The sequence below is a fragment of the Solanum pennellii genome, chromosome 11 (assembly GCF_001406875.1).
Source record: "Solanum pennellii chromosome 11, SPENNV200".
In the NCBI taxonomy this organism is placed as follows: Eukaryota; Viridiplantae; Streptophyta; class Magnoliopsida; order Solanales; family Solanaceae; genus Solanum; species Solanum pennellii.
This window is the reverse complement of record NC_028647.1, coordinates 63,203,560-63,220,265: the sequence shown is the minus strand read 5'-3', so window position 1 is coordinate 63,220,265 and position 16,706 is coordinate 63,203,560. Positions and strand designations below refer to the sequence as shown.

Below are 16,706 nucleotides of genomic sequence, written 5' to 3'. Positions count from 1 at the left end.
ACATATTTCAACAAATAATATTTTTAATATCAAATTACATGAAAAATATGAAAAAGAACTATCAAATTAAAAGACCTTGCGTAATGCTAAACTCAATTACCGAAAAAGTCTGCAATAGAATTTTTGGCGTATCTAATAATGACTATTACGAAGGGATGACTTGATTTTTGTGTGATCTATTATTTTTCTCATAAATTCAATAGACGGATGAAAATGATTCACTTTCAAATACTTGACTGTTGTTTTATGCTAAAAATGTTACTTTAAGGATATTGTTTAAGTTTAGGATATAGTTTAAAGATGATTATGACCAAAAACTCCAGCTTTAACATCGACACGATGAAATATCTCATCAAGTAATTCTTTCGATAAATCTGTTTTCATACATTTGAATTTATTTGTATTATCTAGTAAATAGAAAAAATAAATATGACACAATATATATATTTGGAGTGTTTTATGTCATAATTAATTAATAGCAATCAGGACTTCTAGTCTCAAACAATTAGGTGTCTACTATATAAAATCTTCAAGATTATACTTTTTTAACTCAAACTTTATTTGAGAAATAATATTATGCAAAATGTATCATTCTTTCGAAAAATAAATAGTCAGAGTAATCTTATAAATTAGGTCTAGAGATGGTGGTGTTTACGTAAACTTTAACCGGTAAAAAGATTATTTTCGAAAAACTCGAAGAATTGTATTTGGGCTGTCCAATGAATTTCTTAAGAGATTGGATTAATGGGTTGGACCACGTAACATAAAATAATAGTTCAAACTCTAGAATATTTTTCTCTATTTTCACTTGCAGAGTTATCGTTTAATACGTGGGATGAGATAAATAATAATACTTTTACTTGAACAAAACATCATTTGTTGTTATTTTTATCTTATATTCTAAAGTTCAAGTAAAAGAACTACACAAAAGCTGAAGTCTTTCAAGCACTTTTCACGTAGCTATACTGTTCAGACTCTTAAAAAAACGTCGACTACAACATGCTAGATCCACCAAACATAGCACATCCAACACTTAACCTTGCTCGTACTCTTTGAAAAAGCATTCGAGCAACATAACCTGATAACGTTTTTAGAGAGTCTGAGCAACATCGTTCTCATTACTCATTAGCACACTTGATGCCTGAACCCAAACATGTCATTTTTGAGATCAAACTCATGAAAAAAGTTCTGCATTTGAAAATTTCCAAGAATTATCGATGGTCCAGTAGACGATTCGAGCCTAAAATCACTCACCAATGTCAAACAAACCACATCATTTTCACCAACAATAGAGAAGTAATTTACCAATGGCAATACCATCTCTGAACCTCCTTTGAAATGAAACTTCATCTCTGGCAGTGACACTGTTTTATGCCCTGAAACATTGAAACATGGCTTTAAATTTGTCAATCTTTCGATTTCCTCAGTTCTTGATAACCCCTTTACCTGGTTCACAAATGCATTCATCACAGACACAAATATATCATGATTCAAGAAAGTGAACGTCGTGCCTGAATCCACAATCGTTCCACCGTTCCCTAATGAATTCGGTGCCAGATATCGATATGGTACCTTCACTATCTGATCACCAACAGTGATTTCTCTCAATTCAACATAGTAGTACCCTGCTAATGCATTTCTTCCAACAACAAATGGAGTTTTTAGCAATGGGGTACGGGTTAAATTTTTCGACTTTTCATAAACAGTATCCAAAACAAGCATGCTACTTTTCGGAATATCATCAAACCTATGAGATACAAGACAATAAGACAGTTTCTTAGCTCTTAATTGGTTTGGCAATGATGACATTCCCCTCCCAAACCCCGCGATTCCCGCGGGTTGTTGAGAGGAGAGTAAAGAACAACCAACAAGAAAATTGGGTATTTTCTTGTTTGGTAAGTTCAGTGTTTCAACTAGGCCAATTCCAGCTGTGGAACCTGAACCATAAAGAATCATATAAGGGGGACAAGCATGTTTACAGTTTGTTCTATTACGCGATTCGCAAACATGGCAAAGAGATTTCGGGCTGTTTTTTGGGTGAATCCAACTGCATTTTGGATTTAAGCATCCAAGAACTCTAGCTGAAGATGACAATCTTGGAATAAAAGTTGGATTTTTTTGTGAAGAAACAGGACATTTTGAGCATTGGTACTTTTTAGTACATGGGAACCAAACAAAGCTACTACCAGTGTCCATTACAAATGGGATTTTTTGAGGAGGAGTACCAAATGGAAGAGTAATTGAGTAGCCTCCATAGCTATGAGGATATAAAGGGATGTTGGAAATTGAAGAATCTTGAGGATTCTTGATCTGATGAGCTCTAGCTAAAGAGAAAGAAGCTAAATGAGTGAGTTTTTGGTAGAAATCTTGGTTTCTGTTGGTGTTGAGAAATGAAAGAGGGATTGTTGTGGAGGATTTTGATGAAGAAATAAAGGGAAAGAGGAAAGTAATGATAGAGAGGAAAAGGAGTAAAGAAGAAGAAGCCATGGTTCTTGGGAACTTGGAGATAATAGTATGTTGAAGGAAGTTAAGAGTGTCTTATATATCAAACGGTTTTCGTGGTGGGGTGATAAGTACTTCATTAGAGGTTTCAGGTTCGAGATTAAATCATTTTAAGCAAGGAGTCCTTTTCTCCAAAATGAGACTTCTTGGCGCCACTCTTAGATTAGTCAGGCTCCAATGTGACACCAAGTGAAAAAACTAAAAAGAAAAATTGAATGTCTTTTCCACCAACGATAGCTGTGGTAGCGAAGACGGATCTAAAAATGAAGTAACTTATGGGTTCTAGTGAACCCAGATTCACCTCTGTGACTTCTCGATGTAAATTTAGATTAGTTTGACATCAAAATGAATATCGAGACATCGGATAGGAAAACAGGAAGTTTGAGAGCCTTTAGTTAAAGCAGAATATAGTAGGTTTTGGTACCACTATTGGGACATAGGTACAACAATTTGGCAGTTGGCATGTGATTCAACAATCAACAATCAACAATCAACAATCAACAATTAACAATCAACAAACTTCCAAAGAAATTAATATTTTGCACCGCAAATGTAAATGATAAAGGAACGGTGGAGTTTGACAAAATCCAAGACATTTTTGTTTTGGATACTAACCATTACACAAGCATTTGTTTGCTACTATATATATATATGTGGGAAAAGGGTCTGATATACTCTCAACTTTGTCATTTAGAGCTGATATACCTTTTGTTATGAAAGTGGCTCATATATATCTCTACTTGTAAACAAATGGCTCACATATATCCTTTTCCTCTGACGGAAATGAAAAAAATAATAATCTTAATCTAAATTTTTATTATTTTTTTCTAAAAAATATAATCCTATATGAGTAAATTTAATCCTCGTCAAATATATTTTTTTTGACTTTTTTTTTGTTTCAATGACTAATTTATAACTATTATTTTGATAATCAAATTTATTTATGTTTCACTAATATTCTTGTAAAACTTATTGTAGATGACCAAATTTTTTCTTCGAGTACGAAATTAAATTACAATATAGACAAACAAAATAGTTTAATTTTTTATTCTTTAAACTAAGGAATGAAAGAAAAAAACAAAATAATAATAAGAAATTCAAATAATTATAATAAAAGAAGTCAAAAAATAATTTATATATGAAAAAAATTAAAATATACCTTGAACTTTGATAGAAGAATCATATATACCCCTAAATAATTTTTTAAAAAAAATTAGAAGTAATAAATATAAATTTAAAACTAATTTTTTAACTTCCGTTAGATGAAGGGTATATGTGAGCCATTTTGTAACGGCAGGGGTATATGTGAACCGTTTGTATAACGGTAAGGGCATATACGAGCCACTTTTATAACGAGGATATATCAGCTCCAAATGACAAAGTTGAGGGGTATATAACGAGGGGTATATAGCCTATGACTCATGAATTTGAAGTGGATTTTGTGAACCAACCAAAATTTAATAGACTTCTATGAAAATGTGATTATAGGATAAACATATAGCCCTCATTTTTTCTGCTCCAATATTAATGTCTAAACTGTCAATCAATAGCAGAGAAAATTCACAAAATAAATCACTTTTCAGCCCCAATAAGTGAAAAAATAGTTATTATCTTGAAGTTTCAAAATCAATTTGAAATATTTCATGATAATATCTGAGGGTTCCAGTTTCTAGACTTTTAAATATCATTACAATAGCTATTTTTCAAAAGCGGGAACCAAAAAGTAACTTGTGGGCACTATTTCTACTTTTAAGACAACAACGATAAACCCAATTTAATCCCACAAGTGGACAGGAGAGTTAAGATGTATGCAACCTCACCCCAACCTTTACGGGATAGAGAGGCGATTTCCGGTTGATCCTTGACAACCCTACTCCATTGTCCAGAAGTTTCAAAAACAAGGAAGCTATGCAGCTTTGATCAGAGCCCTGTTCAATAGAAAGTAAGAAAATGTGCATTCAAATGTCGGAAATCATGAAAAAGACTGTTACAACAATGTGAGTGTGTGTATATAACAGGAGTAAATCTTAATCGTAGAAAGATAAGATATGAGCTTCAACCAAAAGAACAAGAGCAGCAGCTGGAACCTATTGTTCCTTCGCCTTCTTCCTAGCCAAGAACCGTTCCTTAGCTGCAGCAACAGCGTCCAGACTTCTTTTATGATGGTCAACTTTTGGTTGATCACTTGCCGCAGGTTCAGTGGTAGTAGTTGGTACATTGTCGGAAGTTAGTTTTTCAGCCCTCTTTTCAGACAAACCATCTGAAGGAGGTTTCATATCTGCGGCTCCATCAGTCCTTTCCTTACGAGGAGGAGAAACAGAAGGTTCATGATCTTGTGTCTTTATCTCCCTAGACATGTGTGAATGTACATCCGCTGATGATGAAGGCTTTTCTTCTGTCTGAACTGCTTCCGGTTCATGATGATTCACAGCCTTCTTGGACTTGCCCTCGCCTCCAAAGGCAACATTTTTCTGAAGACTGAAGTAAAAATCACTGATGTCAGTCTTCTTAGTAACCTGTCAATATATTTCACATTATTAGAACATAAAAGGATTACGTGCTGACAGGGTCACTTTCAGATCAAATAGAAAAACCAATGCATGCAACAGACAACCATAGCTTCTTTCTATTTTCCACAGGCTGATTAACAGCGTCAACTGACACAGTATTTCTGTTAGTGGTGATTATCTCTTGTGAAATGATCTGTGTTGAACCAACAAGGAAAGTAAGATCACAAGCTTATGTCCATAAATTAAGTATAATTAGCAGTTCTAGTTTCGTTTTGACATTATTAGTCGTATGGTGGCTTCAGTACTTCTGTTCAGGTATAACTAGAGCAGTTGAAACTGTCCGCATCTGAGATATAGATGCTTTGGTATGAAGAAAACGTTCTCCAGTATTAGATAAATTTTATTACTGCATTTAGTCTGACAAAATTGGAACTTATAAAACTGTTTTTGGACCTGCAATTCAGATATCAGGTGCTAGTTTAAAAGACACAAACACAGCCCACTTATCACACTGTATGAAGTAATTATCTAAAATTTGGAAGGTTTTTAAGAATTATCCGAAAATGTTCTCTAAAAAATAATATACTCCAAAACGAACCCTTAATATTGATAAAGTAATTTTCTCTCATTCAGTTATATTATACCTTCATAAGAGTTTCAATGCGCTTTCTAAGAAAATCACCATTGAGATTTTAGTACATGAGGCCAAAACTTTTCAAATGAGCTTGACAATCATCAATGACTTCTAAGCAGAAGTTAACTTAAGATCTTGCTAGAACATGCTCGGTCATCAGGTGGTTATGGTGTAAAACTAAATTATGACTATCCATAATTTTTACATAAATACCTTGAGTATAAAGATAAGCAAGCAAAGAACAAAAGAGATATGAGAAGATTTCACTTACATCATCTCTCTCCTCTCGTAGCTCACGAAGACGCTCTTCCTCCAACCACTTAGCCTGCTCTTGAAGTTTCCTTTTATAAGCAGCAGTGACGAACTTGTCTTTGTCTGCAAAAAGATGATCATCTTTACTCCTCTCTTTTGCTATTTTCCTCTCATAAATGACCTCATGCTCCCGTTCTCGTTGTTTTGCCTTCTCCATTAGCATCTGGATATACTTTGGCTGGAACAAGCATAACAGTTCAAAAAGGTGCAAAAATTGTGGAAGTAATTTTCATTTCCTTCAAGTAAAAACTGCAGATATTAATGCTTATCATCTCATGCAGAAAGAGTAATAAGTAATAACATGTTCTAGATATTATTGAAAAGGAAGAAATAAATAAGGAAAGTTGCAATAATTTATGGCGCCAGTTTCGCAGGAAAAAAAATTGAGGAAAGAGAACAACTGTGCATATTTCAAGAGACCTTCAGGAAGAAGATAATGCAACCAGACAAAAGCAGATTAGTATAATCACTGAGAAAAGAGAGCTATCTCCTTTTTTTTTTTTTGTAGCATAAATCAATTAGGAAAAAAAACAAATTCCTTAATTTTAGTTTCTCTAATGTAAAAGAAACTTCACCTCAGTATGAAAATAGTTAAAAGAGCAGCTTACATGGCCCTTGAATTAAGCATAACAAATCAAAGAATGAGACGCTCTAAAATTAACACTTGCAGAATCTACCCATAATTCGTTTCACTCGGAAAATGCTCCTATCCTAACATCTTACTGACAAAGCCACCATAACATATCGGTCTCAGGTTCAAGAGCTAAATCAGGATATATCTTCTTTTTTTTAATGAAGTGAGGTATTTTATTAAAAAGCATCAAGCAGAAGCAGAATTACAGAATAGACAAAAGGGCTCACAGAGAGCATAAACAAAAGCTGTCAGCTCCTTTACAATCTTCAAACTAGTACAAGAGAGCTAACAAAGTTAAGAAATAGTCCAGTACTAAATACAGGGGTTAAATAACCCAACTGAACTGCATAAATTTAAACAACTAGCTTTAAACCAGGTAAAAAGTAACGTCCCAAAATCCAAATTCACTTATAGTCTACCACAACAGAAGTTTTTATACAAATTACTTCAACCAAGTGATTCGTGGCTAAAAGGTCTGTTAGCCTACTCAGCATAGCAAGTGATTCCCGGCTAAAAGGTCTGTTAGCCTACTCAGCATAGCAACTACTTTCACATGGTTCTAACAATTAATTGCAGAAACAATCATGAGTATCCCCTCCAAACTTTTGAAATGTTCATTTATTTTGCTTCATCAAATCACACTGAATATCTAAATATAAACTGGAAAAAATGCAACGTAAAACATTACCTTCCTCTCTTCGCGATCCTGAGCTCGAGGTTGGACAGCCTTCACTTTCATATCATCATACACTCCATCATAATCAAATACTGAAGGGTCCTCTTCTAAAGCCTTCTTATGTTGTTCTTCAATCTGCCCAAAAAAAATGGAGTTACACCCCTAGTTAGTCACTTCCCCTTCTTGAGTCATAACCCGTTTGCTTTTTCTTGGGACAAACAAAATCAGTATAAAAGGTTCAGGACAATGTATAGCAACCTAGTGGTCAATGAAGGAAGTTGAGACTAGGCACTAGGCGATTCCTTCTCATAAGCACCTGGGACAAAGTTTTCAGTAGCAGGTGCCCCATGAAGTTAGTCAAGGTGCACACAAGCTAAGCCCAGACACCAACAACAAAATACCCAGTAAAATCCCACAAGTGAGGTCTGGATAGAGTAGAATGTACACGTAGACCTTACCACTACCTTTTGGAGGTGGAGAGGATCTTTCCGAAAGACCCTCGGCTCAAGTGCAATAAATCCCGATATAAAGACGAAAGAGCCAATGAAGAGAATATAGCAAATAACAAGGAAACAATGCATAAGCCCACCAGAGAGGAGCCAAAACAATAATAAAATCATGTGATATATGAAACACCATAAAAACATAATAATTACTAAGATAGATTAATAAAAAAGCAAATAACAAACAATGATAAAACTACAATAATATGACTTCCATGCCAAACACCAGCCACCCTAAAAAAAACAAATGTGAAATTTGAAATAACAGATAAATCTAAAGCTTAGTAGCAGGTACAGCGTGGAATTGGAATTAGTCGAGTTGCACACAAGCTAGCACAAACACCATGATTATTAAAAAAAAAATCAGAAGAATTTATAAAACAAATGTGAAATTGTGAGGTAAGAGCTACAGCTTACATCTTTGAGAGCCTTATTCTTAGAGGCATGACGAGAAATTTCTTTCTCAACATCATCATCATCACCATCCCCAAAACCAAGTGCTTTAGGAGGCGGAGGCCTCGCCGGCTGTTTCTTCTTCTGCTGCGATGGTGGAACTCTTAACTGTAAACCATATCCCGATTTTTTCATGATTCACTATCAACTTCAAACTGAAAATTCATAATTAATAAACAAAAATATTCAGGTGCTATCATATGAAAAACAATAGCAATACAGATACGATAAATTTTCTACATATTAATTTGAATTTAAAAGTTTAAAGGTTGTTTTGATTACTTACAGTACAGGTCCTTTAATTTGTAGCTGACGTTTCCAAACCCTAAAACAGTGCGGCAAGTTCTGTTCTCGATCAACAGTAGAAAACTAGAGCCGTCGGAAGAAGGCGGTGGTCCGGCGGCAGAGAGGCGGTGGCGGAATGGAGTACCGGCGACGATAGTAAACTGGGCCTGTTTGGATCGAGCTCACTGGTTTTCTTATTATTTATGTAAGAAATTAAATTTCTTAAAGTGAGAATCAATAATAGAAAATACTTTTACATTTTTTATTAGATAACAATTAAAAGACCGATTTTACGTAATACTATAGTTAGGTAACAATCAAAAAATCACTTTTATGTAGTAATATTGTCGTGAGGTAACAACGAAAAAATCGATTCGATGTAACACTAATTCGGTGTGATCGTGTGACCACCTCAATATTATTATCTCATTCTGTGATTTCGTTATTATTTAATAATCATATTCCATCTTGCATCACAACTTTTCATAGTAACTCTACACATTTCACTTTTTCTTTAAATTTATTATCAAATTATGAATGTCTGACATTATGTAACGACGAAGAACGATACAATCTATGTCAACATTGTATTCATTAAAATAATACAATACAATATAATATAAATAATATTATGAAACAAATTTGTAACAAGAAAAAAGTTCTTCTAAATTTTAGCATTCACTAATTAATCAATTTTTTAATTTTAATGACACGTAATTTGAATATTGACTAGCCACTGGTGAAACTAATGGATGATCTCTACATTATACATAGTTTTCTATATTGACTAGCCACTGGTGAAACTAATGGATGATCTCTACATTATACATAGTTTTCTATATGATCAATCATTCCTCCAACCTCCATATGCAATTGTAGGAAGCACTTTTATTCCGAACAATTTTAGTCGGGCTCCAATGTGAATATGTATAGGAAAACCAAACACACAAAAAAAAAGATGTATCATTCATCCAAACTCATTGTATTTCAATGCATCTAGTTATTCAAATCATCAGAGTTGGAATGTGGTAGTCTAGAAAGCACAGACCTAGAATCAACACTCAATTTCGAGCCCCAACTGGCTGTGGAAGGGCGAAAAAGGCGCAATCAAAAGGAAAAACAAAAAACTGGAAGGAACTACTGGCTCGAAAGCCCCCCGTCCTCCCTACTACTACAACTGACTCTTACTTGGTGTTAACCAAATATGCATCCCAACCTTGAAGCCGGTATTCACGAGCTGCTTCTGCAGGGTTAGCAGCCTTTATAATTCCACGGCCAACAATAATAATGTCACTGCCTCTATCACCAATTACCTGAAACAACAATTTTCTCACAGTGAACAGCTAGCTAATACAATTCTATCTATGTCGCGTTAAAACTAGAGCAGTTCTAATAAAACCAGCTTGAAGGTCTATAATTTTCTTATTCGTACTGACAAAGCTGCAGTTGAGGCAACTGCAGGTGCAAGTTGTTGTTCTTGCAACAAGCAGGGAGAAACTAATTATTTGAAGGAAAATAAAAGGTTTACGGTCTTGCTGCACTATCACAAATGTCAATCTGCTGGCTCATCCATGATACCAAATTATATATCAAGAACGGGCAGTTGGTCATATAAAAATGAGAAGGAAAAATAAAAGGAATGGACAAACTATTCAGCTCTTCTGATAAACTTACAGAACTTATATTCCATTTTATTTTTAAATTTTTTCACAACTATGGTATCCGGGCCAGCATGCGCTAACCTAATAATTCAGTAATAGACCATCTAATTCAATGTAGGTATGAAGACTGAAATGTAAGAAATGAAAAATAAGACGCTATAGCAAATGTGACTTACTGAATTTGGAGTGTTATATTGTTGGCCTAGGGCATCTCCTCCTTTTACCAATTGAACACCAGGTGTAGCGTGGATGAAGGATGGTTTTCCAGGTCCATTGGGCCATGAAGCAGGATTCACAGAGATGAACCCAATGACAAAATCCGAGTGATCCTCGGCAATTTTTACTGCTGCTGCTGTGTAATCTCCTGTGGCTAGGTTACCCGCAGAACTCATTTCAGCAAGAAGCAGCAGGCCCCTTCCACGCGGCAATCCCTAAGTACAGGAGAACCAAATCAAGTCTTAATAAAATGTTCTGTAGCTCAATAGCTAGGGTATCAGTAATAGTAAAATAAAACGAACCTTCAGTTTCAGACCATCAACAATTCCTGGACCAGAAATAATGTGTGCATTAATTATATCAGCCCAATCTAAAATGCGGAAGATACCTCTGCAGACAAACAGATCATATTAGATCAACTTGAACAACAAAAATATAAGAATGTTAAAGAAAGCTGGCATTCCCTCACCCTTCAGCTTGCATTGTCACTGTATTTCCAATGTCAGCAAATTTACGATCTTCAAATATTAAGAAGTTGTGCTTCTCTGCAATCTACAGAAGAAAAGAAACAATAGAAAGGACTAAGATAAACTTTAAAATCCCTTTACCTTGGCAAAAACAAGCATTATGTTTAAGCCCCGTTCAATATCATTTTCTTTCAACTTGCAAAAAGTGTCAATTAAACCCAATGTCGGCATACATTATTATTTAAGTCAACAAATACTTCCAACACGTAGTATCCTTTTATTTGGTCCATTGCTCTAGCTATCAGCTACCGCAAAACCCAGTAGGTTAGGCTCGAACACTAATTGCGTTGAAATTTGTTGAAATTTTCAAATAATATGCAGAAATAATCTATTTAGAACCCAGTAAGCAAAATGGTCCAGAACCCATAAACTAAAGATCTTAGCTTCATCACTAGCTATCAGCCTAGGAAACTAAGTCAGTTTTCAGATTAATACCTAAACATAAGTTACTCCTTGGATGCAATAGTTGAACTCTTTAAGATTAAATTTGTAATCCTGCTCGGCTAGCTCATTATTAATTATTAAACAGCTCATGCACATGTTGAAGGAATAAAGAAATACAGAAATACGGTAAACATGATCCAAAATTTTCTGCCCTGGAGCAAAATGAAGCACAAATTGCATCATCATCCACCAGAGCAGATCAATGAGCACTAGTAACTTACCAATCTAAGCTTAGAACCAAAGTCGGGAGTAAAATCAGGCAATATATCAACATGTGTTTTTAACATGCAGATTTCAGGTCCAACCTGCATAGAAAATTTGCAATAAACTTGTCAAATTATTAAACATGAAAGGCACTGACATAAATTATTGGACAAAGATTAAATAGGAAAGGAGGAAAACAGCATGATTTCCTTGTGTCGCACCAAAACAAAGGAGATTTAGCACAATTCATATGCTAAATACGGCTACTGGTTGTTAACTTTATTATTCGTAAACCTCAAATGTATGATTTTTTCAGTTAATTTGACACCCAATAGACAAGGTAATAGGGTTTCTACAACTCCTGTGACACAAATTCAAATATAACAAGAAAGAAAAGCAGAGGTGCAGTGATTATTATATCTCGCCAGCACTGATCCTTGTTTGCAGAAACTATTTTACACATATAAGTTGCCTAATGCCTACTTGTATTGTTTCCTATACCTTATTCATGAACGATAACAGATAAAAGAACAAAGGTACTATTCATCACCTTGTCAGCAATATCCAGTAGTTCAGCAGCTGTGGCCACATCGGCAGCCAAACACAAATTAGTGTTCTTCTGCACCATGATTTCAAACAACTTCTTCCCAGTAGGGTTCTTTGCAGTCTTTGCCCGCTCGTCATATGGTAATCTGGCCCTGACCTTTGTTTCCTTCACTGGTGCAGGAACCGCAACCTTGCGATTCTCCTCCAAGAATTTCTTCACCATTTTTTCTGTTTCTTCTGAAACCCTACCCTTTTCCTTTAGTATCCTCACCATCTCAGTAAGTTTCACCATTGAATGCAATGTGATTCCATTATCAGCCAAATTTTCCCTTCCTCCTTGCTCTCTATCCAAGAGAATCACCAAACAAGCCACAGTCAGGGAAAAAAAATTAGCTCCAGTTTCGCCAATATATCACAAATCTGTGCTAATTGAATTTCTCAAATGACACACTAACACCAAATAAGACTTGAGGCAACGAACAATCCTCTTATCCTATACAACAATAAGTACAAACAGTAAAAAGAAAATTGACAAAGGTAACAAGTACAAACCAACAATTATACGCCACCATTTTCTTTTCACTTGTGTTAATCATGTTCATGCTTATCTCTGAACTTGACTTCTACAAACATTACGCTAGTTTTAAAATTCAATACACCTTACACTTCCATTTGTTTGGCATATCATTTTGATCTATCACACACCTCTTTTAAAATGATAAGAGTTTTCCCAATAGTTCAATCTAATATAAACTACTAGTAATTCTTTACAGTATTTCAGATTTTGATACTGAAATTTTCAACTAATTTCCCCATCATCACATATTTTAAGTAATCAATTCCTTTAGATTAAGATCTTATCAAACATACTAAATATTTAAAGTTCTTAATAAAAAGCTACTTATAGAACATGTCAAACCCAGATTCACTTGATGTTTAAATGTATAGTGAGAGCAGGCATGATAGTAGTTGTAATAAATTATTGTCTCTGATCTATCAGACACAGAGAAATGAATAAAATAATATACTCCAACCTTTTACCCTTACAATTCTTGAAAGCTTATAGGGCATTAATGATATCAGATTTTGCCCAAAAAAAGAAGGCATAATACATAAATATGCCCTTTAACTTGGCTTCAAATCACATTTATGCCCTTCAATTTTGGATGTGCACAAACAGACACTTAAACTTGTATAAAGTTGAACAAATAGACACAAATGTCCTATACGTCATCCTACATGTCATTTTTTGTCCTACATGGTGTCCTACGTGTATTGTGCCATGTAGGACTCATGTATTTATTTATTTAAAAGTTGGATAGTTAAAGTGTTTGTTTGTGCATTATGAAAGTTGGAGGTCAAAGTTAAAATTTGAAGCCAAATTTATGATCCAAATATATGTATTATGCCAAAAAAGAAACTTGTCCAGACAATGCTGACCTCAAAGCCTTACAAAATCTTTCAGCAAATTTTGGCATGATGATTTCAACTTGAAATATCCCATTTTCTTGTTTATGAACTTGACTATTTACATTGAAAGTTTAAACAGAGACTATTAGACACCTAAATGAACACCACCATTGAAGCTGCTTTTGCCCAAAAATTACTATGGAAGGTCTAAAATCTTTTGAAAATAAACATTTTTATAACCCTGGTGTCACTAATGCCAGAACATATACAAAAAAATCACCTAGTTGGGATTCAAACCGTGCCCGCGTAGTTATCAACCCACTTCATTAACCCATACGCCAAAAAATGTGACTTTTGCAAAACTCTTTGGAATAAAGTTAGCTACTTTGTTATTTTTCTCGGTAAGAAATAGTCCAAACACCACAAAACTGATCGACAGAGCACAAATTCAACTGTATGAGTACGAAAAAAAAGAAAATGGACTACCTGTCAATCATGACAACAGCATCAGTAACCTTCAATCCAACAGCACGAAGAGGAGCAGCAGTCTCAAGTACCGAAGCACCACTAGTAACCAAATCCTCAACAATAAGACAAGCTTGACCCTGTTCAAAAGCACCTTCAATAGCCTTAGCAGTTCCATAATCCTTAACCTCTTTCCTCCGCATTACCATCGGCAAGTCCTGTGCAGTTGAGATACACGTCGCAATAGGCAACGCCGTGTACGGTACACCGCAAACAACATCGTATTTGGTAGATTCCGGTAGTGAACCAACCAGAATTTGTGAAATCTGACGGAGAATCGAAGGGTATGAAACGATTAACCGGAGGTCAATGTAGATTGGGGAAAAGATACCGGATTTGAGCTTGAATTCGCCGAATTTAACGGCGGCGATGTCGTGAAGCTGAAGGATTATCGACTCCATTGTTTCCGATACCATTTTTTTTGAGCTTTTAGATTGAAGGTGGCTACTGGGTAGAGTTCAAAGTTTGAAGAAAACAGCACATTTTATAGTTACTTTCATGTTGGTAAAGTAGGTAGAGGTTTTGTCTAGGGCAAATATGGTACACTCTCCGAATATAATTTAGACAAACATTATAATACTAAACCGAAAAATATTGTAATCGAAAGTCGAATTAACGTTAAAATCAAGAGTTATCAAATTTTAAATTGTGACCTCAAACTCAAAAGTCAGAATCAAAATTAAGAGTTCGGTTAAGATGGGGTTAGGTTCGGGAGATCGCGAGTTCAACCCATGACTTGACTCTCAACCTTGAGACTAGGGTGGAGGAGGGCTGGGTTGGGAGTGAGAAATTATAAAATTTAAAATTCCAATAAAAGATTCATTATTGGGATAATTGTATAGAATGAAAAACTAATAATATAAAATAAATATAATAGCTATCGTTTGATTTATTTGTGTTCCATAACAGCTTAACAGTCATTCTCTCCCTCACATCCTAGCAAATGTATATATTTTTGTCCTATATACTTATAATTATACAATAAAATTACTCCCCTGCCCAAGTCTCTTTTGTTTTTCTCTCACTCTCGTTTTATACAAATTCAAATTGTATATAATTTATCTCTTTCTCGTTTTATACAATTTGATTCAATTGTGTATCCCTTGCCCAAATCTCTTTTGTCTTTCTCTCTTTCTCATTTTATACAAAATCAAATTGTATATAATCGTCTTATACACTTGTAATTATACAATTCGTTTTATACACTTCATTTTATATAATTTTTTGCCCAAGTCTCTTTCTCTTTCTCGTTTTATACAATTCGCTTCAACTGTATATGTATAGTGAATCATACATATATATGTTTGTTATTGAGCACAATTGTACAAACTTTGCTTTAACATACAAATATGAATTTTATGTTTGATATATGTAAAAATTGCCCTAAATTATTACTGTTATTTTGATAAATTATTTTATTAGAATAATTGAAAAGTAATTCAAACTTTTACCAAGATGATTTTAATTGGAACAATATTTCATGTAATAATATTATGAATTTCATCTCTCAACAAATTAAATAACACTAGTACATTGAGAACATAAAGAAAAAAAGTGACCACCAAAGTAGGGTTTTATTTTTTATTTAAAAAAAAAGTGATCGCGATTTATCGTATTAGTTGACATATTTTCTATAGTCATTTATTTTTATATTTGAATTCATAGTAGTTAACTTGAATATTTTTTAAAAATAATCTCTTTACGCTTACAAAGTAGTGACAAATCTACATAATATTTTTTTTTTATTTCTGCTTACAAAATTTTACTAAATATATTATTATAAATCGTAAACCAATTAAATCAACCAATCAATTATTAAAAGAAGGAAAGTGCTAATTGAGAAAAAGCACACTATTAACTTTCGGCTATTGTGGGTCCGTTTGGTCGTGTTTTAAGTTAATTTGATTATTAATTAATTTGATGAAAAATCAAGTTGATTTAAAATTAAAAATATTAATAATTAGTTAACTTTTAATATGATTATTTCGTAAGGTATAAATAATATATTTACACAGTAAGTATAGTGTATTTATTTATTTATCAAATATACATTTATGAATTAAGTTTTATTATTTTTTAAATTGAAGTTGAAGTTTTGTTCAAAATAATTTTTAGAGAAGAACTCTGATAAATTTTATTAGTATTTTTATGTGATATTTGTATTGAGTCTGATTAAAATTCAATTTCGTATATTGTATAAATTATTTTTTAAGTCAATATTTGAAATAAAAAAAAAACATTCTCAAAGGATTGTATTTGCAATCTCTAACTAAAAATGGTGAGATTCTCAATTATTTCAATTTATCTGTACTTTACTATTACATGTTAAAATCATTAATGTATTTGCACATATAGATTATTTTTTATAGCATGATGTATGATTTAATTATTTTATTGTATTAATTTTATATATCGAAATTTAGATATATTTAAAATGTTCACCCAATATTATTTTGTAACCAAGAAATATATTATTCTTTGAAAGAATTAGGTTCATGGCATTTATATTCTCCACTTGTTCTTGTCCTATAAAAGTAAATAAATTAACAATCTATTTTACTTTAAATATTCTTCTTCAAAATCCTTTAATTTACCAACACTACTTTTGATTTGAGCAATCAATTTCACTAATTTTCTTAGATTAATGTGGTATGATCGTAGGTT

General features: G+C 33.5%; 3 protein-coding genes across 5 annotated transcripts; all 3 read right to left on the bottom strand.

The window, feature by feature from the left end:
• Positions 1-775: 775 nt before the first annotated feature.
• On the bottom strand, positions 776-3,219 carry LOC107003105 (probable aspartyl protease At4g16563). The gene is made up of 2 exons (XM_027913221.1): positions 1,306-3,219; positions 776-1,188 (listed from the first exon to the last, which is right to left on the bottom strand). Exons 1-2 carry the CDS (start codon positions 2,485-2,487, stop codon positions 1,126-1,128), a joined length of 1,245 nt encoding a protein of 414 aa, XP_027769022.1. The 5' UTR covers positions 2,488-3,219; the 3' UTR covers positions 776-1,125.
• LOC107004671 (nuclear speckle splicing regulatory protein 1-like) lies at positions 1,268-8,687 on the bottom strand. Of its 3 annotated transcripts, XR_003575328.1 has the most exons (7): positions 8,511-8,687; positions 8,189-8,379; positions 7,281-7,403; positions 5,918-6,136; positions 4,563-5,018; positions 4,323-4,430; positions 1,268-1,376 (listed from the first exon to the last, which is right to left on the bottom strand). XR_003575328.1 is itself a non-coding variant. In XM_015202963.2 (6 exons), exons 2-5 carry the CDS (start codon positions 8,357-8,359, stop codon positions 4,590-4,592), a joined length of 942 nt encoding a protein of 313 aa, XP_015058449.1. In that variant the 5' UTR covers positions 8,360-8,379; positions 8,511-8,687; the 3' UTR covers positions 4,065-4,430; positions 4,563-4,589. The 3 variants fall into 3 exon arrangements, 2 of the variants coding, with proteins under 2 accessions (XP_015058449.1, XP_015058450.1); XM_015202963.2 differs by lacking the exon at positions 1,268-1,376 and having other exon boundaries at positions 4,065-4,430; XM_015202964.2 differs by lacking the exon at positions 1,268-1,376 and having other exon boundaries at positions 4,065-4,430; positions 4,590-5,018.
• Positions 8,688-9,454: 767 nt separating this feature from the next.
• Positions 9,455-14,585, bottom strand: LOC107004670 (uridine 5'-monophosphate synthase). The gene is made up of 7 exons (XM_015202962.1): positions 14,004-14,585; positions 12,112-12,451; positions 11,579-11,662; positions 10,856-10,938; positions 10,689-10,776; positions 10,347-10,601; positions 9,455-9,822 (listed from the first exon to the last, which is right to left on the bottom strand). The coding sequence occupies exons 1-7, from the start codon at positions 14,456-14,458 to the stop codon at positions 9,694-9,696; spliced, it is 1,434 nt and encodes a 477-aa protein (XP_015058448.1). The 5' UTR covers positions 14,459-14,585; the 3' UTR covers positions 9,455-9,693.
• Between the last annotated feature and the right edge of the window lie 2,121 nt (positions 14,586-16,706).

Bases quoted from the DNA above. Each gene is read 5' to 3' on its own strand.
- LOC107004671 (XM_015202963.2), bottom strand. From the start codon at position 8,359: ATGAAAAAATCGGGATATGGTTTACAGTTAAGAGTTCCACCATCGCAG. The intron at 7,404-8,188 runs GTAAGCTGTAGC...TTTTTTGGGCAG, and splicing joins AGAATAAGGCTCTCAAAGAT to ATTGAAGAACAACATAAGAA. The intron at 5,019-5,917 runs GTAAGTGAAATC...ATATATTGACAG, and splicing joins TACGAGAGGAGAGAGATGAT to GTTACTAAGAAGACTGACAT.
- LOC107003105 (XM_027913221.1), bottom strand. From the start codon at position 2,487: ATGGCTTCTTCTTCTTTACTCCTTTTCCTCTCTATCATTACTTTCCTC. The intron at 1,189-1,305 runs GTAAATTACTTC...TTTCAAATGCAG, and splicing joins CAGAGATGGTATTGCCATTG to AACTTTTTTCATGAGTTTGA.
- LOC107004670 (XM_015202962.1), bottom strand. From the start codon at position 14,458: ATGGTATCGGAAACAATGGAGTCGATAATCCTTCAGCTTCACGACATC. The intron at 10,777-10,855 runs GTGAGGGAATGC...GTTTGTCTGCAG, and splicing joins GTGACAATGCAAGCTGAAGG to AGGTATCTTCCGCATTTTAG. The intron at 9,823-10,346 runs GTAAGTCACATT...TTGTTGTTTCAG, and splicing joins AATATAACACTCCAAATTCA to GTAATTGGTGATAGAGGCAG.